The sequence below is a fragment of the Scyliorhinus torazame genome, chromosome 8 (genome assembly GCF_047496885.1).
Source record: "Scyliorhinus torazame isolate Kashiwa2021f chromosome 8, sScyTor2.1, whole genome shotgun sequence".
NCBI lineage: Eukaryota > Metazoa > Chordata > Chondrichthyes > Carcharhiniformes > Scyliorhinidae > Scyliorhinus > Scyliorhinus torazame.
Window position 1 is genome coordinate 281,161,266 of NC_092714.1, and position 23,692 is coordinate 281,184,957.

The window sequence follows — 23,692 nt, forward strand, 5'->3', positions numbered from 1 at the left end:
GCTGGAGGTGTAGGGAGGGCCAACTTCGTAACACCCAAATATGGAAACACAAGTTAAGCTTACCTAAAGCTATAACTTATGGCCACACATAAATATAACTTTCTTAAACCATATCTACTTCCTAACACTTCACAGGAGCATTATAAATAATAAACATCCTGGGGGTTACCATTGATCAGAAACAAGAAGGCAGACTATTATCTGAATGGTCATAAATTAGGAGAGGGGAACTTGCAATGAGACCTGGGTGGCCTCAGGTACAGCAGGAGCTTCAATTGCAGAGAGATGCCATCAAATTAGAAATGATGCGCTAGTCACCCTCCGAGCAGCGCTGCAAAAGATGGAGCGCCGACTGGAGATACAGGAGGCGACAACAGGGAGCTGGAGAAGTCTGTGACTGACCAGCGGGGCCGGATCGTCTCACTGGAGACAGATGGCAAGCTTGGTGGCGACACAAGGGATGCTGAAGGGGAAGGTTGAGGACCAGGAGAACCAGTCACTCCGTCAAAAACTCCGCATTTAGAGTCTACCGGGGTGTACCCCCAGATATGCCGACGTACCCCCAGATATGCCGGTGAACCCCCAGATACGCCAACGTACCCCCAGCTACGCCGACGTACCCCCAGCTACGCCGATGTACCCCCAGCTACGCCGACGTACCCCCAGATACGCCGACGTACCCCCAGATACGCCGACGTACCCCCAGATACGCCGACGTACCCCCAGATATGCCGACATACCCCCAGACACTCGTGAGTAGAAGAACCGCTGGACGTGGGTGACATCTGGAAGGGAAACTGTGCGGACATGTACGGGTGACTGTTGGAGGAAGTGTGCTTCCCCCTGACGAGACAAGGAAAAAATGGGGGGTTGGGGGAGACGCGGGCGAGCCACTGGATAGATAGGAAAAGGAAAGCGGAGGGGGGGAGGGAGGGAAGGGCGGAGGAGGGGGCGAAGGCACGCTCAACGAACGTGAGGGACAAAGCCACAGGGGATTGGTCCGAGGGCAAGCTAAGGCCCGACCAAACTGTAAATAGAGGCTTGAAAATACGTGCTTTGGCCATATTAGGGAATGTAAAATATGTAAGAGGTTCACAGCCACAGTTGTAGTGAAGACACTTGCTGGTAATTGCGTGTTGGGGGGTAGGGAGCCAGACTGCCGGAGGGGCGCTACTGAGGCTGCGCCACACTGCCGGAGGAGCGCCACACTGCCGGAGGGGCGCTACTGAGGCTGCGCCACACTGCCGGAGGGGCGCTACTGAGGCTGCGCCACACTGCCGGAGGGGCGCTACTGAGGCTGCGCCACACTGCCGGAGGAGCGCCACACTGCCGGAGGGGCGCTACTGAGGCTGCGCCACACTGCCGGAGGGGCGCTACTGAGGCTGCGCCACACTGCCGGAGGGGCGCTACTGAGGCTGCGCCACACTGCCGGAGGGGCGCTACTGAGGCTGCGCCACACTGCCGGAGGAGCGCCACACTGCCGGAGGGGCGCTACTGAGGCTGCGCCACACTGCCGGAGGGGCGCCACTGAGGGAGCGGCACACTGCCGGAGGGGCGCTACTGAGGCTGCGCCACACTGCCGGAGGGGTGCCACTGAGGGAGCGCCACACTGCCGGAGGGGCGCTACTGAGGCTGCGCCACACTGCCGGAGGGGCGCCCTGAGGCTGCGCCACACTGCCGGAGGGGCGCCACTGAGGGAGCGCCACACTGCCGGAGGGGCGCCCTGAGGCTGCGCCACACTGCCGGAGGGGCGCCACTGAGGGAGCGCCACACTGCCGGAGGGGCGCTACTGAGGCTGCGCCACACTGCCGGAGGGGCGCCCTGAGGCTGCGCCACACTGCCGGAGGGGCGCCACTGAGGGAGCGCCACACTGCCGGAGGGGCGCTACTGAGGCTGCGCCACACTGCCGGAGGGGCGCCTCTGAGGCTGTGACACACTGCCGGAGGGGCGCCACTGAGGCTGCGCCACACTGCCGGAGGGGCGCCTCTGAGGCTGCGCCACACTGCCGGAGGGGCGCCACTGAGGCTGCGCCACACTGCCGGAGGGGCGCCACTGAGGCTGCGCCACACTGCCGGAGGGGCGCCACTGAGGGAGCGCCACACTGCCGGAGGGGCGCCTCTGAGGCTGTGACACACTGCCGGAGGGGCGCTACTGAGGGAGCGCCACACTGCCGGACGGGCGCCTCTGAGGCTGTGACACACTGCCGGAGGGGCGCCACTGAGGCTGCGCCACACTGCCGGAGGGGCGCCACTGAGGCTGCGCCACACTGCCGGAGGGGCGCCTCTGAGGCTGCGCCACACTGCCGGAGGGGCGCCACTGAGGCTGCGCCGCACTGCCGGAGGGGCGCTACTGAGGGAGCTGCACACTGCCGGAGGGGCGCCTCTGAGGGAGCTGCACACTGCCGGAGGGGCGCTACTGAGGGAGCTGCACACTGCCGGAGGGGCGCCTCTGAGGCTGCGCCACACTGCCGGAGGGGCCCCACTGAGGGAGCTGCACACTGCCGGAGGGGCGCTACTGAGGGAGCTGCACACTGCCGGAGGGGCGCCTCTGAGGCTGCGCCACACTGCCGGAGGGGCCCCACTGAGGCTGCGCCACACTGCCGGAGGGGCGACACTGAGGGAGCGCCACACTGCCGGAGGGGCGCTACTGAGGGAGCGCCACACTGCCGGAGGGGCGCTACTGAGGGAGCGCCACACTGCCGGAGGGGCGCCTCTGAGGCTGCGCCACACTGCCGGAGGGGTGCCTCTGAGGCTGCGCCACACTGCCGGAGGGGCCCCACTGAGGCTACGCCACACTGCCGGAGGGGCGCTACTGAGGGAGCGGCACACTGCCGGAGGGGCCCCACTGAGGCTACGCCACACTGCCGGAGGGGCGCCTCTGAGGCTGCGCCACACTGCCGGAGGGGCGCCTCTGAGGCTGCGCCGCACTGCCGGAGGGGCGCAACTGAGGGAGCGCCACACTGCCAGAGGGGCGCTACTGAGGCTGCGCCACACTGCCGGAGGGGCGCATCTGAGGGAGCGGCACACTGCCGGAGGGGCGCCACTGAGGGAGCGCCACACTGCCGGAGGGGCGCTACTGAGGGAGCGCCACACTGCCGGAGGGGCACCTCTGAGGCCGCGCCACACTGCCGGAGGGGCACCTCTGAGGCCGCGCCACACTGCCGGAGGGGCACCTCTGAGGCCGCGCCACACTGCCGGAGGGGCGCTACTGAGGGAGCGCCACACTGCCGGAGGGGCCCCACTGAGGCTGCGCCACACTGCCAGAGGGGCGCCACTGACGCTGCGCCACACTGCCAGAGGGGCGCCACTGAGGGAGAGCCACACTGCCAGAGGGGCGCTACTGAGGGAGCGCCACACTGCCGGAGGGGCGCCTCTGAGGCTGCGCCACACTGCCGGGGGGCGCTACTGAGGGAGAGCCACACTGCCGGAGGGGCGCTACTGAGGGAGCGCCACACTGCCGGAGGGGCGCCTCTGAGGCTGCGCCACACTGCCGGGGGGCGCTACTGAGGGAGCACCACACTTAAGAGATGTTAATGTGTTAAACTGTGAAAATGCTTCAATAAAGCATTTTCTAAAAAAAGACCATGTGCCACAGTGCATGAGATGCGGTACTGAGGGAGCGCCACACTGCCGGAGGGGCGCTACTGAGGCTGCGCCACACTGCCGGAGGGGCGCCTCTGAGGCTGCGCCACACTGCCGGGGGGCGCTACTGAGGCTGCGCCACACTGCCGGAGGGGCGCCTCTGAGGCTGCGCCACACTGCCGGAGGGGCGCCTCTGAGGCTGCGCCACACTGTCGGAGGGGCGCTACTGAGGGAGCACCACACTGAGGAAGCGTCGCACATTGCCGGAATGTCGCTACTGAGGGAGCGCCACACTGCTGCAAGGGCGATATTGAGGTGGTGCCACACTGCTGGGGTAGAGAGGGCGCCACTGAGGGAGTGCCACAGTGCCTGAGGGGTACCACTGAGGGAATGCCACAGTGCCTGAGGGGTGTTACTGAGGAGGCTGTACCCCACTGCCAGAGAGGCGGTACTGAGGGTGTGCCACGCTGCCGGAGGGGCGCTACTGAGGCATGCCACACTGCCGGAGGGGCGCCACTGAGGCTGCGCCACATTGCCGGAGGGGCGCTACTGAGGGAGCGCCACAGTGCCTGAGGGGTGTTTCTGAGGAGGCTGTACCCCACTGCCAGAGAGGCGGTACTGAGGGTGTGCCACGCTGCCAGAGAGGCGGTACTGAGGGTGTGCCACACTGCCGGAGGGGCGGTACTGGGGGTGTGCCACACTGCCGGAGAGGCGGTACTGAGGGTGTGCCACGCTGCCGGAGAGGTGGTACTGGGGCATCAAAGGCTATGGGGAGAAAGCAGGATTAGGCTATTGAGTTGGATGATCAGCCATGATCGTGATGAATGGCGGAGCAGGCTCGATGGGCCAAAAGGCCTCCTCCTGCTCTTACCTTCTGTGTATCTATGTACTGAGGGAGATGTCTGTCTTCGACAAGATGGTTAATTAGAGTTTAGACATTGTGCAACAGAATTTGATGTTTTTTATTGTGATTACCACACGCTGTTTATTGCAATAGTTAATTAAAATGTCATATTGGGAGGGAAAATGTTTCCTGCTCACTTGGTAAATCTTTTCATTAAATAACACCGTTCGATTGCTGTTCAGCTGCTGTATCTGATTTTAAGGATCACTGCATTTTCACAGCGACTTTGGCCAAGTAATCTGGTGTACCCTGGAGCAGGAGGGGCCTCTTTGTCCCTTGAGTCTGTTTGCAAGTGATAACGCCCAAACAGGCAAATTGTTTCACTATGTTTTAACGAATAAATTCTGGAGAAATACAGGGATATCTTTCTGTTGTCAGGTATTGACTGGCGAGTGAAGCTGCCCCCAGCGGGACTCCCTCCAGCTGCCAAACCTTCCTCAAACATGGAGCAGCACTTCAATACCTCTGTGGCCAATCTACTGGTATTGCGAGGGAAGGATGTATCAAATGCTGACACGGGTGAGTACAGCGTATACATAGAAGCCTCTGGGTTTATATGTGAGTATTAACTTTCCTCAGTTTATATTCTTGCTAGGTCAGGCAGCATTGGGTTCGAGAACTAGAGCATGTAATCTAGATTGATACCACAGTACAGCTCAGACAGAGTACATCATCATTGTCAGTGCGATCTTCCCAATGCAATTTAAATTGAAGCCCTATCTGCTTGTTTTGATGGTTCCGGTGGATGTTAAAGAAATCAAGGAAAGATTTTACAGACACTACCAACAACTGCTCATTCATCTCATCTGCTATCGCGACCTCGCAGTGATTGCACTGGCTGCTGCCTCTGCCATCGTGACCTCGCAGTGAACGCACTGGCTGCTGCATCTGCTATTGTGTCCTCTCAGTGAATGCACTCGTTTCTGCCTCTGCTATCGCGACCTCGCAGTGAATGCACTGGCTGCTGCATCTGCTATCGTGACCTCGCAGTGAATGCACTGGCTGCTGCATCTGCTATCGTGACCTCGCAGTGAATGCACTGGCTGCTGCATCTGCTATCGTGACCTCGCAGTGAATTCACTGGCTGCTGCCTCTGCTATCATGACCTCGCAGAGAATGCACTGGCTGCTGCACCTGCTATCGTGACCTCGCAGTGAATGCACTGGCTGCTGCACCTGCTATCGTGACCTCGCAGTGAATGCACTGGCTGCTGCATCTGCTATCGTGACCTCGCAGTGAATGCACTGGCTGCTGCATCTGCTATTGTGACCTCGGAGAGATTACACTGGCTGCTGCCTCTGCTATTCTGTCCTCTCAGTGAATGCACTGGTTTCTGCCTCTGCCATCGCGACCTCGCAGTGAACGCACTGGCTGCTGTCTCTGCCATCGCGACCTCGCAGTGAATGCACTGGCTGCTGCATCTGCTATCGCGACCGCGCAGTGATTGCACTGGCTGCTGCCTCTGCTATCGTAACCTCGCAGTGAATGCACTGACTGCTCCCTCTGCTATCGCAACCTCGCAGTGAATTCACTGGCTGCTGCATCTGCTATCGTGACCTCGCAGTGACTGCACTGGCTGCTGCATCTGCTATCGTGACCTAGCAGTGGTTACACTGGCTGCTGCATCTGCTATCGTGACCTCGCAGTGATTGCACTGGCTGCTGTCTCTGCCATCGTGACCTTGCAGTGAATGCACTGGCTGCTGCATCTGCTATCGCGACCTCGCAGTGATTGCACTGGCTGCTGCCTCTGCTATCGTGACCTCGCAGTGAATGCACTGACTGCTCCCTCTGCTATCGCGACCTCGCAGTGAATGCACTGGCTGCTGCATCTGCTATCGTGACCTCGCAGTGAATGCACTGGCTGCTGCATCTGCTATTGTGACCTCGGAGAGATTACACTGGCTGCTGCCTCTGCTATCGAGACCTCGCAGTGAATGCACTGGCTGCAGCATCTGCTATCGTGACCTCGCAGTGAATGCACTGGCTGCAGCATCTGCTATCGTTACCTCGCAGTGATTGCACTGGCTGCTGTCTCTGCTATCGTGACCTAGCAGTGGTTACACTGGCTGCAGCATCTGCTATCGTTACCTCGCAGTGAATACACTGGTTGCTGCATCTCCCATCGCGACCTCGCAGTGAATGCACTGGCTGCTGCCTCTGCTATCGCGACCTCGCAGTGAATGCACTGGCTGCTGCCTCTGCTATCGTGACCTCGCAGTGAATGCACTGGCTGCTGCATCTGCTATCGTGACCTCGCAGTGAATGCACTGGCTGCTGCCTCTGCAATCGTGACCTCGCAGCGAATGCACTGGCTGCTGCATCTGCTATCGTGACCTCGGCGAGATTACACTGGCTGCTGCCTCTGATATCGCGACCTCGCAGTGAATGCACTGGCTGCTGCCTCTGCTGTCGTGACCTCGCAGTGATTACACTGGTTGCTGCATCTGCTATTGAGACCTCGCAGTGATTACACTGGCTGCTGCCTCTGCTATCGCGACCTCGCAGTGAATGCACTGTCTGCTTCCTCTGTTATCAATATCATAATAGCCACGCATGTATATAATGAAATGCAGACAGGTAGTGATTGACACACAGGATAACCAGTAAGCACACAGCACAGTGCAGCCAATCACCAGACAGGACACCACTACTATAAAGCCAGAGGGCACTAGGTTTCCCGCTCTCTCGGGACCCAGCCACTGAGACAGTCAGAGTCCACGAGCTAGCACAGTGCAAACACCATGCGTTCGCTAGTAAGTCTGGTCAGGCTAGTACAAGGTCTCCAGTCAGTTCAGTATAGTGTCGACCCACAGTTAAATATGTATGTTAGTTCTATCGTTCAATAAAACAGTGTTGGACCTTCTAGTGTTAGAGGTCTGTTTCTCGCATCGCTGCATCAAGTGCAGTCCACACCGAACCGACCTGCCTAACACATCATGGTACCACGGAGTGATACTGAAAATTGACGGACCTACCTCGAGTGAATCAGCATTGACCAGCAAGCAGCCATCCGGTGACATGGAAAACATCCAGCCTCCTCCGCAACTCCGCATCTCCGGCAACCTCGGCGCAAATTGGATGCTCTTCAAGCAAAAGTTCCTCTGGTACATCGAGGCCTCCGACCTCGAAGCAGCATCGGATGCCAGGAAGATTGCGCCATTTCTCTCCACCGTGGGGGACCACGGCATCCACATCGACAACTCCCTCACGTTCGTTGACGGCGAAGACAAAACAAAATTCAAAACAGTCCTGCTGAAGTTTGACAGCCACTGCGACATTGAGGTGAAGGAGAGCTTTGAACGGTACGTTTTCCAGCAGAGGCTTAAGGGTAAGGATGAACCTTTTCAGTCCTTCGTCACCCATCTCCGCATCCTAGCGCAGTCATGTATCTATGGCTCGACGGCTGATTCCATGATCCGGGATCAGATCGTTTTCAGGGTCCACTCCGACTCCCTTCGGCAGCAGCTCCTGAAAGTCAAACAGTTGACCCTCTCTGTCGCTATCGAGACGTGCGTTGTCCTTGAGCATGCTAAGAATCGTTACTCCCACATCAGGGCGGCAGAAACTGTGAAGCTGGCCTCCCACGAGGCGGAAAGGGTGCAGGCCATTGCACAAATGCAGGGCCTGAGCATCGAGGAGAGTGGCCGTTTCGCGCGCTTTTCCCGGGTCCCTGCGCATGCATGTTGCGACCGAGTGGACGACGAGGCCGACAACCCGACTGCGCAGGTGCGTACGTCGACCGACCGCACTGCGCATGCGCGATGGCGCACGGAACGTGCTGCCGTCGGCGTTATGACGTGTCCGAATTGTGACTCCACCCATTTAAAGCGGCAATGTCCGGCAAAAGGACACCGGTGTCTACAGTGTGGCAAGTTTGGCCACTACGCAGCCCTTTGCAGATCTGCTCCACCGCTCAGCAGCCAGCGATCCCAGCTGCGGCGCAGAAGTGTCCGCTCAATACAACAAGGCATGCCAGATTCCGATCCCGACAGCCCAACAGACCCTGATGCTGAGTGCCTCAAATCCCCATACCGGGTGGGCATCATAATTACACATGCGCTGCCTTCCACCACACCTACGCAACGCCTCTCGATCCTCAGTGTGGATCCCGACGACGAGTGGTCTGCTGTCCTCTGTGAACAAGGCCCGCATCCAGTTCAGACTGGACACCGGTGAACTTCATCTCGATATCCGACCTCGACACCAACCGCGCCAGACCAAGCATTCTTCCACCGGCCGGCCAGCTCCTTGACTACAATGGCAACGCCATAGCTGCCAGTTGCTCGTGTCAACTGGGGGTATCCAATAAGGCGATCAAGGCGACGCTGCGGTTTGAAATCGTCGGGCCTGACAGAGCATCTCTGCTCGGTGCTTGTGCCTGCAAGCTCCTGAACCTTGTTCAATGTGTCCACACCATGTCATCACCACGGGCGACGGCCTCGCCCGATGGAAACTTGCAAGGCGACATAGATGACATCATCATGCAGTACCACAGCGTATTCGATGGAATGGGCACGCTCCCATACCAATTCAAAATCCTGCTCAAGCCGAACGCCACCCCTGTGATTCATGCACCTCGACGGGTGCCGGCGCCCCTCAAGGATCGTCTGAAGAAGAAATTACAGGACCTCCAAGACCAGGGCATCATATCAAAGGTTACAGAGCCCACAGACTGGGTCAGCTCCATGGTCTGTGTCAAGAAGCCATCAGGGGAGCTTCGCATTTGCGTTGACCCTAAGGATCTAAACCGCATCATCATGAGGGAGCATTACCCGATACCAAAACGAGAAGAGTTGACCAGTGAGATGGCTCATGCCAAATTCTTTACTAAACTCGACGCCTCCAAGGGTTTTTGGCAAATACGGCTGGACGCGTCCAGTCGCAAGTTGTGCACGTTCAACACCCCGTTCGGCCGCTACTGCTACAACCGCATGCTTTTTGGCATCATATCTGCCTCCGAAGTATTTCATCGCATCATGGAACAGATGATGGAGGGCATCGAGGGGGTGCGAGTGTACGTTGACGATGTCGTTATCTGGTCCACAACACCCCAGGAACACATCGCTCGCCTCAAAAAGGTATTCCAAAGAATCCATGAACATGGTCTTCAGCTCAACGGGTCCAAGTGCTCATTTTGTCAATCGGAGATCAAATTCCTGGGTGACCACATCTCGCAGCAGGGCGTGCGGCCAGACGCCGACAAGGTCTCGGCGATCAACGCCATATGAAGACCCCGGAGGACAAAAAGGCGGCCCTCCGCTTTCTCGGAATGATCAACTTCCTCGGGAAATTCATTCCCAATATGGCATCCCCCACCACGGCCCTCCGCCATCTCGTCAAGAAGTCGACGGAATTCCAGTGGCTGCCCACACATGAAGAGGAATGGCGCGAGCAGAAAGCAAAACTCACGACAGCCCCGGTCCTAGCGTTCTTCGACCCAACCAAGGAAACCAAGACATCAACTGATGCAAGCCAGGACGGCATTGGGGCGGTGCTCCTCCAGCGGGATGACTCTGCGTCCTGGGCTCCAGTGGCGAATGCATCCAGGGCCATGACGCCCACTGAGCAACGGTACGCCCAGATTGAGAAGGAGTGTCTGGGCCTCCTAACAGGGATAGTCAAGTTCCACGACTATGTTTATGGCCTGCCGAAATTCACGGTAGAGACGGACCACAGGCCTCTAGTCCACTTAATCTAGAAGGATTTAAATGCTAATTATAACAATATTAGGCAGGAACTGAAGAACATAGATTGGGGGCGGATGTTTGAGGGCAAATCAACATCTGACATGTGGGAGGCTTTCAAGTGGCAGTTGAAAGGAATACAGGACCGGCATGTCCCTGTGAGGAAGAAAGATCAATACGGCAATTTTCGGGAACCTTGGATGACGAGTGATATTGTAGGCCTCGTCAAAAAGAAAAAGGAGGCATTTGTCAGGGCTAAGACGCTGGGAACAGACGAAGCCTGTGTGGCATATAAGGAAAGTAGGAAGGAACTTAAGCAAGGAGTCAGGAGGGCTAGAAGGGATCACGAAAAGTCATTGGCAAATAGGGTTAAGGAAAATCCCAAGGCTTTTTACACGTACATAAAAAGCAAGAGGGTAGCCAGGGAAAGGGTTGGCCCACTGAAGGATAGGCAAGGGAATCTATGTGTGGAGCCAGAGGAAATGGGCGAGGTACTAAATGAATACTTTGCATCAGTATTCACCAAAGAGAAGGAATTGGTAGATGTTGAGTCTGGAGAAGGGGGTGTAGATAGCCTGGGTCACATTGTGATCCAAAAAGACGAGGTGTTGGGTGTCTTAAAAAATATTAAGGTAGATAAGTCCCCAGGGCCTGATGGCATCTACCCCAGAATACTGAAGGAGGCTGGAGAGGAAATTGCTGGGGCCTTGACAGAAATCTTTGGATCCTCGCTGTCTTCAGGGGATGTCCCGGAGGACTGGAGAATAGCCAATGTTGTTCCTCTGTTTCAGAAGGGTAGCAAGGATAATCCTGGGAACTACAGGCTGGTGAGCCTTACTTCAGTGGTAGGGAAACTACTGGAGAGAATTCTTCGAGACAGGACCTACTCCCATTTGGAAGCAAATGGACGTATTAGTGAGAGGCAGCACGGTTTTGTGAAGGGGAGGTCGTGTCTCACTAACTTGATAGAGTTTTTCGAGGAGGTCACTAAGATGATTGATGCAGGTAGGGCAGTGGATGTTGTCTATATGGACTTCAGTAAGGCCTTTGACAAGGTCCCTCATGGTAGACTAGTACAAAAGGTGAAGTCACACGGGATCAGGGGTGAGCTGGCAAGGTGGATACAGAACTGGCTAGGCCATAGAAGGCAGAGAGTAGCAATGGAAGGATGCTTTTCTCATTGGAGGGCTGTGACCAGTGGTGTTCCACAGGGATCAGTGCTGGGACCTTTGCTCTTTGTAGTATATATAAATGATTTGGAGGAAAATGTAACTGGTCTGATTAGTAAGTTTGCAGACGACACAAAGGTTGGTGGAATTGCGGATAGCGATGAGGACTGTCGGAGGATACAGCAGGATTTAGATTGTTTGGAGACCTGGGCGGAGAGATGGCAGATGGAGTTTAATCCGGACAAATGTGAGGTAATGCATTTTGGAAGGTCTAATGCAGGTAGGGAATATAGAGTGAATGGTAGAACCCTCAAGAGTATTGAAAGTCAGAGAGATCTCGGAGTACAGGTCCACAAGTCACTGAAAGGGGCAAAACAGGTGGAGAAGGTAGTCAAGAAGGCATACGGCATGCTTGCCTTCATTGGCCGGGGCATTGAGTATAAGAATTGGCAAGTCATGTTGCAGCTGTATAGAACCTTAGTTAGGCCACACTTGGAGTATAGTGTTCAATTCTGGTCGCCACACTACCAGAGGGATGTGGAGGCTTTAGAGAGGGTGCAGAAGAGATTTACCAGAATGTTGCCTGGTATGGAGGGCATTAGCTATGAGGAGCGGTTGAATAAACTCGGTTTGTTCTCACTGGAACGAAGGAGGTTGAGGGGCGACCTGATAGAGGTCTACAAAATTATGAGGGGCATAGACAGAGTGGATAGTCAGAGGCTTTTCCCCAGGGTAGAGGGGTCAATTACTAGGGGGCATAGGTTTAAGGTGAGAGGGGCAAGGTTTAGAGTAGATGTACGAGGCAAGTTTTTTACGCAAAGGTTAGTGGGTGCCTGGAACTCGCTACCGGAGGAGGTGGTGGAAGCAGGGACGATAGCGACATTTAAGGGCATCTTGACAAATACATGAATAGGATGGGAATAGAGGGATACGGACCCAGGAAGTGTAGAAGATTGTAGTTTAGTCGGGCAGCATGGTCGGCACGGGCTTCGAGGGCCGAAGGGCCTGTTCCTGTGCTGTACATTTCTTTGTTCTTTGTTCTTTGAGGTCACCGATCTACCAGCAACCCTGCTGGTCCATGCGCCCACCGCGATGCCAGTGATCCCAACTCTCCAAGCGCAGGCGGCTCCTGATCCGCCTTTGCAGCGATCAACAAGAATTTGCCGTCCACCACAAAGACTTAAATCTATAGACTGAGCTTCTGTACATTTTTGTGACTTCACCAGTTGGACCTCTGTAAATATCGTTTCGTTTGCCATGTATTTGCACTATCGCAACCTTCCTATGTATATACGTTTGTTCAGACATCTTTCTGTATATAGTCAGGCACATATGTATATATATATATATATATATATATATATATATTTATAAGCATCCACACCTTAGTATTTATTTTAGAAAAAAAAAAGGTGGGAGATGTCATAATATCCACGCATGTATATAATGAAATGCAGACAGGCAGTGATTGACACACAGGATGACCAGTAAGCACACAGCACAGTGCAGCCAATCACCAGACAGGACACCACCACTATAAAGCCAGAGGGCACTAGGTTTCCCGCTCTCTCGGGACCCAGCCACTGAGACAGTCAGAGTCCACGAGCTAGCACAGTGCAAACACCATGCGGTCGCTAGTAAGTCTGGTCAGGCTACTCCAGTCAGTTCAGTATAGTGTCGATCCACAGTTAAATATGTATGTATGTTCTATCGATCAATAAAACCGTGTTAGATCTTCTACAGTGTGAGAGGCCTGTTTCTCGCATCGCTGCATCAAGTGCAGTCCACACCGAACCGACCTGCCTAACACGTCAATCAAGACCTTGCAGTGATTACACTGGCTGCTGCCTCTGCTGTGGAGACCTTGCGGTGAACGCACTGGCTGCTGTCTCTGTCTGGTAGTCTGTGTAGAGGTATTACTGTACCTGGTAATGCTGGAACATCATTGGTAGATATTGTATGTTTCCTATTGGTCAAGCTGTATGGTAGCTCCGCCCTGCAAGGCGGGATATAAGAGCCCGTGGTGCCCCAGCAGCCTTCTTTCTGTACCTGAGCTGCTGGGGGAAACATCTAGCTTATTAAAGCCTTCAGTTGGACTACAACCTCGCTTTAGTGGTCATTGATCGTGCATCAATTTAATAAGCTAGATGTTTGTGAATGCACTGGCTGCTGCCTCTGCTATCGTGACCTCACAGTGAATGCACTGGCTGCTGCCTCTGCTATCGTGACCTCGCAGTGAATGCACTGGCTGCTGCCTCTGCCATCGCGACCTCGCAGTGAATGCACTGGCTGCTGCATCTGCTATCATGACCTCGCAGTGAATGCACTGGCTGCTGCCTCTGCTATCGTGACCTCGCAGTGAATGCACTGGCTGCTGCATCTGCTATCATGACCTCGCAGTGAATGCACTGGCTGCTGCCTCTGCTATCGTGACCTCACAGTGAATGCACTGGCTGCTGCATCTGCTATCATGACCTCGCAGTGAATGCACTGGCTGCTGCCTCTGCTATCGTGACCTCGCAGTGAATGCACTGGCTGCTGCATCTGCTATCATGACCTCGCAGTGAATGCACTGGCTGCTGCCTCTGCCATCGCGACCTCGCAGTGAATGCACTGGCTGCTGCCTCTGCCATCGCGACCTCGCAGTGAATGCACTGGCTGCTGCCTCTGCCATCGCGACCTCGCAGTGAATGCACTGGCTGCTGCCTCTGCTATCGTGACCTCGCAGTGAATGCACTGGCTGCTGCATCTGCTATCATGACCTCGCAGTGAATGCACTGGCTGCTGCCTCTGCTATCGCGACCTCGCAGTGAATGCACTGGCTGCTGCCTCTGCTATCGCGACCTCGCAGTGAATGCACTGGCTGCTGCCTCTGCCATCGCGGCCTCGCAGTGAATGGATGGATTTGTTTAGTGTCACGTGTACCGAGGTACAGTGAACGCATTGGCTGCTACCTCTGCTCATTGTCCTCTTCCTTTTTCTCCCTCCTCCTCCCTGCAATCTACAAGCAATGTGCCAACTCTATATTTCATGAGTCATTCCTTTATTAATTTTTCAAAGATGTAACGTCAGGATTTAAACTTGCCCTACAGAAAAAACAAAAGCTTTGGATGTTATCCAGCCAATCGGGCTCCGAATCTCACAATTCAACTGTCCAGCCTCCCATAAATCTGCTATGGAGACCTCACAATGAATGCACTGGCTGCTTCCTCTGCTATCGAGACCTTGCAATGATTACACTGGCTGCTTCCTCTGCTATGGAGACCTCGCAGTGAACTCACTGGCTGCTGCCTCTGCAGCAAATCTGTAACTCTGAACCTGATATTAATCTGAATTTAATAGGGGCTGGTTTAGCACAGGGATAAATAGCTGGCTTTTAAAGCAGACCAAGGCAGGCCAGCAGCACGGTTCAATTCCCGTAACAGCCTCCCCGAACAGGCGCCGGAATGTAGTGACTCGAGGCTTTTCACAGTAACTTCATTTGAAGCCTACTTGTGACAATAAGCCATTTTCATTTCATTTTTCATTTCAATATTATAACTGATTTCCTGAATAGTTATCGGGAATTTGGGTACATTTGTATCATATCGAGCTGTTTGAATTGGTGAAGGTCCCACTGCAGCTCAATGCTTTAACCTGTTTGGTTTTCATAATTTGAGATCCGGAATTGCTAACCATGACTAATATCAGTGTTAAAAAGCTGCAGTAAATACATTATTTTTAACTTTGTACAATTCAACAGAAAAAAAAAAGAAACCGGTTGTTAACGATGTGGTGACCCAAGCACTTTATCCATTTCTGTGTGGGGGGAAATCCTGCCTCTTGTTCTAAGCTCTTGCTTCTAGTTTAAATTTGTGACCTAATCTCTTTCTGAAGCAGATTTCTCCTGGCTCCAGCCTAGCACTTGGTATTAACTTGCTGTGATGATGTTCTTTATCAGGTGGTTTTAAAGAGCAGGCATTGTACACCTCCTGGATGCCTGCCGATTCTGCCCTCAGTGTATGGAGAACCTCCACAACCTTCAACAAGTATGAAAAATCTGCCACTGTTGTCAGCAACAGCCAGTGCCTCCTGAAACCCCTCGACAACACTGTGACTAAAGCTTGGGATATGTTTGCCTCCCGGTTAGTATCAGTTTAAGATGTCAAGTTCTCAGAATAGCGTTTGATCATTCCTGAATGACTTTTATTTATATTTAAGGAGGTAATTTATTCTTGTCATTTTATTTCCTTTGTCCACGTGGTCTGTCAGTTGTGTGACTCAAACAGTTGGCTGCAGACACCAGGTTGTTGCTAGTACCCCCATGTTACCAGAGACAGTCTTTCAACTAGATCTCACCCTTGGTTAATTTGCAGGTTCTGTGTGAATGTGTGAACCTGTATTGTTCACTATTGCTGCAGTATCTTTCTTTATTCATTTGAGTGAGGGCTTAAGTGGGTCGGTGCAGACTCGATGGGTCAAATGGCCTCCTTCTGCACTGTAAGTTCTATGTCTATGCTATGTTAATATCGACTTTCTAATCTTCTTTTCCCTTAGTTTTGTCTGGGATAGAAGTTGTGTGTTCCATTTCCTGCCCGTGATCAGTATATGTTGTGCGTAAAAGGTGTGTGTTTTCTTGCCCCTGAAGTATGGATCCCAATTAAATAATTTCAGCAGTAAGCTTCTGTAAGTTTAGGTTATGTATTATCACACAATTGGCCCCAAAATACCCAATTTTATCCATATATAAAATATACACATACACACACACACAAAGATAGGTTGCAGTTAAAGATTGTACACTGTTCCAAATTATGGTTAACTCGATCTCTGGTTTACCACCTCCTGTATGGCGGGCCTGGTTTCTTGGACAAAATTGATTTAAAGTTGAAGTAAGGGTCTTGTAAACTACTAGGTTCTTGGCAGGTTAGGAGGTTTCCTGGTGATGAAATTCTCGAGGTCAGTTCTCAAGTAAACTTGAATTTTGTGCAGGTTGGGGGAGTTATTCTCTCAAAATCTCCAACTTACAGGGTATTGCTGTTAGTTACCTTGTCTGGGATAGAAGTTGTGTGTTTCCCTTTCTGCCCGTGATCAGTATATGTTGTGTGTAAAAGGTGAATTACTTGCAGCAAGCGTTGGTGGAACAGTGTCTGCAAACAGCCTGTAGCTGATGTTAAAAGTGACAGCAACATGACTTCCCATGGGGATCAGCTTCTCAGCCGAGGCCTTTCCTGCCCAACGGTAAAATTACTTGAGGTCGAGGGAGTCCTGTCCATGCAATTCTGGGTTCCTCCTCACCCCCTCACCCATAACCCTGCTGGGTAGAACAGAAAATCCTGGCCCTGGGAAAGATTTCAGCCAGAAGTACATTTTTGTTTTGCCGATCTTTGTTTACATTTGTTGATGTTGTGTTGTACTGTTTTTAGGGCATTTGTGCACCAGTACATGAAGCATGGAATCTCAGAAGAGGACTTTCTGGACTGTTTTACAACCGTAGAACAGATCATTGCGAGTTATTCTAACCTTGGATCATAAAAGAGATCTTCTAGGCTCCGAACCCTTGGTGTAATCATATGTAAATGATATGACAGCTTGGAGCATTTGACTGCTACTCGTGACGAGGTAGAGGATTCCAGAATAGTTTAACTCATTCCCACTTCAGTTCCCAATAGTTGATTGTCCTTGTAGCTTTTGAATTGGTCCTTATTTATAATTAAATGTTGTATCCAACGTATAAAGAATCTACTGTAATATAAAGAATTTCAACATTTGTTTTTTCCGCAATGTATTATCTATGATAAAAATGCATTCCTGTTGTAAGCAATGTTGCGATCTCTGTAGAAAAGGAACAACCAGGCGCCAATGAAACTGAAACCGCTGGACAAGATTTCACCTTTTAAAACTTTAAATATGAGAAACCAACTAAAATCAACAAATTTCAAATTTTAGGTAACGGGCGAGAGAGGTGAATTTCATTTTAAATAGTAGATAGAACAAAGATACACCTCAGGTAGTTACAAACATGTGGATTACTTTCTGGCCAAATGTGGGATCATGTACGATCTTTCAGTCTTTCCAGCTATGTTCCATTATGAAGGATCATTCACTTCCCACTTTAGCCCTTGAGTTACATTTGCCACCAGCTGTATTCCATCCAAAGTCCACAGTCACCATTGACAAAGCACACGTCCACGAACACACTCTCTCAGGACAGGAGACCCAGAGACTTCCTTCTCCGACCCCTTTAAAAGAGCAGCAATTGGTCTTGTCAAATCCATAATCCCCAGTCCTTCCTGTCTAGAGCTCTCTGCTCTTTACAGTTTTATATCTGCAGTAACACAGTCTCTGTTCTATTCTCAGAGAAGTGCTGGATTTACACGTGAGCTCAGTAAGCTACAGTTCAGGGCCTCACATTGAGTGGCCTCTAAATAGGAAGTTTTACATAATTGATTGAGAAATAAAGGAGACGGATAAAAAAGACTCTAAAACAGAAATGTTGGTTCTGTTATGGCAAACTTGTATAGTTACACAATTATTTGTCGTATTGATTTATTATTGTATGCAGAAATAACTATGGTGTCGCCCTTTCCCTGACCTCCAGCAGTCTCATGATCCATTGAGACATCACAAAATAAGAGTGCCTTATCTGACTTTTTCAAGATAATAATTATAACATAATTTAAATCTATATATTATTGAAATGTGTATATTGTATTTGTAAACATAAAGGATTGAGTTCAAAGAATTTGTCTAAAGTTTAAATGTCTTGTTATTTTTGAGAAGCATGGTAAAAAAAATGAAAAGAACCTTTGTCAGAAGAGAAAAATTAAGGAGCACCTTGAAGCGCTGATAAAACAAATACTGAAAGTTCATTTATTTCACTGTAAAAAAAAAGGGGGGGCTCCTGCTTTCCAGTGATGGGGCTGTACAGAGAGGACACACGAAAGGTGGCTTTCCTCCTAAGAACTTGAAATTAGGCTCTTTCATTCGAAACAGCCTGCATGAACAGGGGGAAATAAAGCATCTCCTCACCCTCTCCAATAGAAGCACAAAGAGCAATGCCAAACAACAGCAGTTCCAGAGGCCGAAAAGAGACAAAAAGTGGCATAAGTCAGGGGAAAAGAGTGAACGAGACAGCGGACCCATGAGACAAAGAAACACTGGTCGTACCAGAACGAGAGGGGCCAACAAGTGGCACATGGGGCTCCCCCTTGCCGCAGGGCGGATGGCGGAAGTTCCTCACCGGGAAGATAAGTGAGCTCAAAGAAGATATAATGGCCGACATAAAAGCTACGGTCAGGGTGGCAGTCGCGAAGGACCTGGCCACCATGCAGGTGGCCCTGGACAAGGCAGAGGGGCAACTGGAGGCCCAGGGGAGCACCATCGAGGAATCAGAAAGGATTGTCACCCCAGAGACGGAGATGGTGAGGTTGGTGGCAATGCAGGGAAATCAAAAGGAGAAGATAGAGGACCAGGAGAACCGGTTGCGGTGCCAAAACCTAAGGATAGTGGACTTGCAGGATCCCCACGGACTACCTGACCGAGTTGCTGGGAAGCTTGGTGGGAGAGGCCAGCTTCCCCAACCTGCCAGAGATTGACCGAGCCCACAAGTGTTTACGGCCAAAACCCAAGGCCAGAGAGTAGCTGAGGGCTATAATCGCAAAGATGTACCGGTACCAGGACCAGGAAAGAATCCTACGCTGGGCCAGGCAAACAAAGACCTGCAACTGGGAAGGACACCAGATCAGGACATATCAAACTGGGACAGACCTGGCGGAGTTCAACAGAGCAAAGGCGGTCCTGTACAAAAATAAGGTGAAATTTGGGATCTTGTACCCAGCAAAACTCTGGGTCACGTTCCAAGGCAGGGAGCATTCCTTCACGGCCTCTGCACACGCGGAAAAAATTTGCCTAAGAGAACGAGCTGGGAAGACAGCAACAAAGGCACCGGTGAAAAGATCACCGGAGAGACTAAAGAACCAAGAGACAATTTGTACCGCTTCACTGAGCCTGGGAGCCAAAACACAAGAAGGAAGGGGTGAGAGCAGCGGAGTTCAAGAGAGGGTGCGGAGGAGAAAGAGGAAGAAGGTATGTAGCTGGCAAAGGGTAGGCTTAGACCGAACACAGGAGGGGGGCCACCACACTAGCGAGAAAGCTAGTGCCAGGAGGTGGAGTGAGAGAGGGGCTGCCGTGCATCTCCCACCTGTGAGAGAGTGCCTGGCGACAGAGGATGAGGTATGCACCATCGACAGGGGGATAGTTAAGGGGGGTAAATGAGGGAGGGAGAGCGGGAGGGGGAGGAAGAGAGAGGGGGATAAGCAAAACCATAGGGAGGGGATAAAAAGAGACGGGGGGGGGCTCTCTAGGCTGTCTGTAACAGGCCACAGATGGTGACAAGGAACAAAATGGCACTGTGGACAGCCACTTTGGAGAGCGTCCCCCCAAAAAAGGGGAACCCCAGAGTGCCACGGGCTCACCCACGTGGCCTCTCGATAAACATAGCAACATTGAAAATGGGTGCAGGAGTAGGCCATTCGGCCCTTCAAGCCTGCACCATCATTCAATATCATCAATGCTAATCATGCAAGTTCAGTATCGCGCTCCCGTTTTCTCTCCATACCCCTTGACCCCTTTAGCCTCAAGGGCCATGTCCAGCTCCCTCTTGAATATATCCAACAAACTGGTCCCTGGCCCTAACAGCTTTCTGTGGTTGAGAATTCCACAAGTCACAACTCTGAGAGAAGTTCCTCCTCATCTCAGTCCAGAATGGCTTACCCCTTATTCTTAGGCTGTCACCCCTAGTTATGGATGTCCTCAACATCGGGAACATTCTTCCCGCATCTAGCCTGTCCAGTCCCACCAGGATTTTATATGTTTCTATGAGATCCCCTCTCATTCTTCTAAACTCCAGTGAGTACAAACCCAGTCGATCCAGTTTTTCTTCATACGTCAGCCCTGCCATCCTGGGAATTAGTCTGGTGAACCTTTGCTGGACACCTTCAATAGCAAGAATGCCCTTCCTCAAACTAGGAGACCAAAACTGCACACAATACTCATGGTGTGGCATCACCAAGGCCCCGTATAACTGCAGCAAGGCATCCCGACTCCTACACTCAAATCCTCTCGCTGTGAAGGCCAACATGCCATTAGCTTTCCTCACCGCCTGCTGTACCTGCATGCCACCCTTGAGTAACTGTTCCACCATGACACCCAGGTCTCGTTCCACTTCCCTTTTCACTAAACTGTCACTGTTCAGATAATCTGCCTTCCTGTTTTTGCCACCAAAGTGGATAACCTCACATTTACCCACATTATATTGCATTTGCCCACTCAGCCAGCCTGTCCAAGTCACCCTGCAGCCTCTTTGCATCCTCCTCACAGCACGCACTGCCACCAAGTTTAATGTCGTCTGTAAATTTGGAGATATTGCGTGCAATTCCTTCATCCAAATTATTAATGTATATTGTGAACAGCTGGGGTCCCAGCACTGAACCCTCCGGTACCCCACTCGACACTGCCTGCCACTCTGAAAGGACCTGTTTATTCCCACTCTCTGCTTCCTGTCTGCCAACCAGTTCTCAATCTGTGTCAATACATTACCCCCAATACCATGAGCGTTAAATTTTCTGAATAATATCTTGTGTGGGATCTTGTCAAAAGCTTCTTGAAAGTCCAGATACACAACATCCACTGTTCACCCTTGTCCACTCTACTGGTCACATTCTCAAAAAATTCCAAAAGATTTGTCAAGCATGATTTCCCTTTAGAGAATCCATGCTGACTTGGACCCATCCTGTCCCCACTTTCCAAATGCTCAGTTATTTCATCCTTAATAATTGACTCCAGCATTTTACCCACCACCGTGTTAGGCTAACTGGTCTATAATTCCCCGTTTTCTCTCTTTCCTTTTTAAAAAAATTGAGTTATATTAGCTACTCACCAATCCATTGGAACTCTTCCAGTGTCTATAGAATGCTGGAAAATGATCATCAATGTGTCCACTATTTCTAGGGCCACTTCCTTAAGTACTCTGGGATGCAGAGCATCTGGCCCTGGGGACTTAGCGGGTTTTAATTCCATGAATTTCCTCAATGCAATTTCCTGCCTCATAAGGATTTCCTTCAGTTTATCCTTCATGCTGGACCCTCTGTCCCCTAGTATTTCCGAAAGGTTGTTTCTGTCCTCCTTAGTGAAGACAGATCCAAAGTATTTGTTCAACTGGTCTGCCATCTCTTTGTTGCCCATTATGAATTCACCTGATTCTAACTGTAAGGGACCTACTTGTCTTCCCCAATCTTTTTCTCTTCACATATTTATAGAACTTTTGCAGTCAGTTTTTCTATTTTCTGCAAGCTTACATAGATACATAGAAGATAGGAGCAGGAGGAAACCTTTTGGCCCTTCGAGCCTGCTCCGCCATTCATCATGATCATGGCTGATCATCCAACTCAATAGCCTAATCCAGCTTTCTCCCCATAGCCTTTGATCCCATTCTCCCCAAGTGCTATATATAGCCGCCTCTTGAATATATTCAATGTTTTAGCATCAAGTACTTCCTGTGGTAATGAATTCCACAGGCTCACCACTCTTTGGGTGAAGAAATGTCATCTCATCTTTGTCTGAAATGGTTTACCATGAATCCTCAGCCCTAACCCTAACCCTAACCCTAACCCTAGCCAATGCACATCTCATACCATCAAAGTTAGGTTTCTTAAAGTTTAGGACCCTAGACCTGACTTAACTGCGTCACTCCATCTTAATGAAAGGATCTTGCACCACAAAGTTGCTAATTAATCCTCTCATTGCACAATACCCAGTCTAGGATGGCCTGCTCTTCAGTTGGTTCTTCAACGTATTGGCCGAGAAAACTATACCTTATACATTCCAGGAAATCCTCCTCCATCACATTGCTACCAGTTTGATTTGCCCAATCAATATGCAGATTGAAGTCACCCATAATGACTGCTGTACCCTTACTGCACGCATCTCTAATTTCCTGTTTGATGCCATCCCCAACCTCACAACTACTGTACATAACTCCCACTAATGTATTTTACCCTTTGGTGTTCCGCAGCTCCGCCCATACAGATTCCACATTGTCCAGGCTTATGTCTTTCCTTATTATTGTGTTAATCTCCTCTTTAACCAGCAACGCTACCCCACCTCCCTTTCCTTTCATCTTTCCTGAATCTTGAATACCCCTGGACGTTGAGTTCCCATCCTTGGTCACCCTGGAGCCAGGTCTCCGTGATCCCAATTACATCATATCGGTTAATGATTGGCAGCGTTGTTGATTCATCAACATGATTACAAATGCTCCTCACATTGAGACACAGAGCCTTCAGGCTTGTTTTATTGACATTTATTGCCCTTTTAGAATTATGATGTAATGTGGCCCTTTTTGATTTTTGTCTTTGGTTTCTCTGCTTCCACTTTTCCCTTTACTGCCTTTTGTTTCTGTCCCCACTTTACTTCCCTCCGACATCCTGCATCGGTTCCCATCCCCCTGCCACATTAGTTTAAAACCTCTCCAACAGCACTAGCAAACACTAGGACATTGGTTCCAGTCCTGCCCAGATGTAGACCGCCCGGTTTGTACTGGTCCCAACTCCCCCAGAATCAGTTCCAATGTTCCAGGAATTTGAATCCCTCCCTCTTACTCCATCCCACAAGCCACATATTCATCTTAGCTATCCTGACATTCCTATTTTGACTAGCACGTGGCACTGGTAGCAATCCTGAGATTACTACCTTTGAGGTCCTGCTTTTTGTTTAACTCCTAACTTCCTAAGTTCAGCTTGTAGGACCTCATCGTGTTTTTTACCAAAGGGAAACCCCGGAGCACAGGGGTCCGGCCTCTTGGTGAGTACGGTGACTGTGGCCATTTTGGATCGCACCCTAACAAAGGTGATGCACAATCAATACTCTCGAGACAAAGAGGAGTCATATCTAATCGGCTTTAATCAGCTAGAACTGTACCCAGCAGCAATGATACAGAAAGTGAAGGCTGCTGGGACGGCATCGGTTCTTAGCCCTGCCCTGAGAGGCGGGGTATATGTACATTATCCAATGGTAGACCCCTCGGTCTAGCCAATGGTCATTCACCTCTCAGGTACTGCAATACCTGGGATTACCACATTCACCCCCTGTTAAAAAGAACCCAGTGGGGTGATGGGCAGTGTTACTGTCGCCTTTTGCTTGGTAGGACCGGGTATTGCAGTTACCATGATGACGAGGGTAACAGAGAAAGTTTTTATTGTTTCATGGTGCAGCAATCAGACGATTGGGTGGCCTGGTCGTCCTTCTGGAGCGCCTGAGTTTCGGCGGCGATCCTGGTGGGGGCCCCGGCGGTTGTGACTCCGGGAACGTGGTG

General features: G+C 51.5%; 1 protein-coding gene across 3 annotated transcripts in view; it reads left to right on the plus strand.

Annotated features, from left to right (window-relative positions):
* LOC140428685 (tubulin delta chain-like) overlaps positions 1–18,064 on the plus strand; it is a 307,629-nt gene extending 289,565 nt beyond the window's left edge. For all 3 annotated transcript variants that reach the window (XM_072515417.1, XM_072515418.1, XM_072515421.1), the window contains 3 exons: positions 4,864–5,004; positions 15,281–15,464; positions 16,746–18,064. In XM_072515417.1, the coding sequence (XP_072371518.1) occupies positions 4,864–5,004; positions 15,281–15,464; positions 16,746–16,854 (434 nt within the window). In that variant the 3' untranslated portion in view covers positions 16,855–18,064. The remainder of the gene's footprint in view (positions 1–4,863; positions 5,005–15,280; positions 15,465–16,745) is intronic.
* The last annotated feature ends 5,628 nt before the right edge of the window (positions 18,065–23,692 follow it).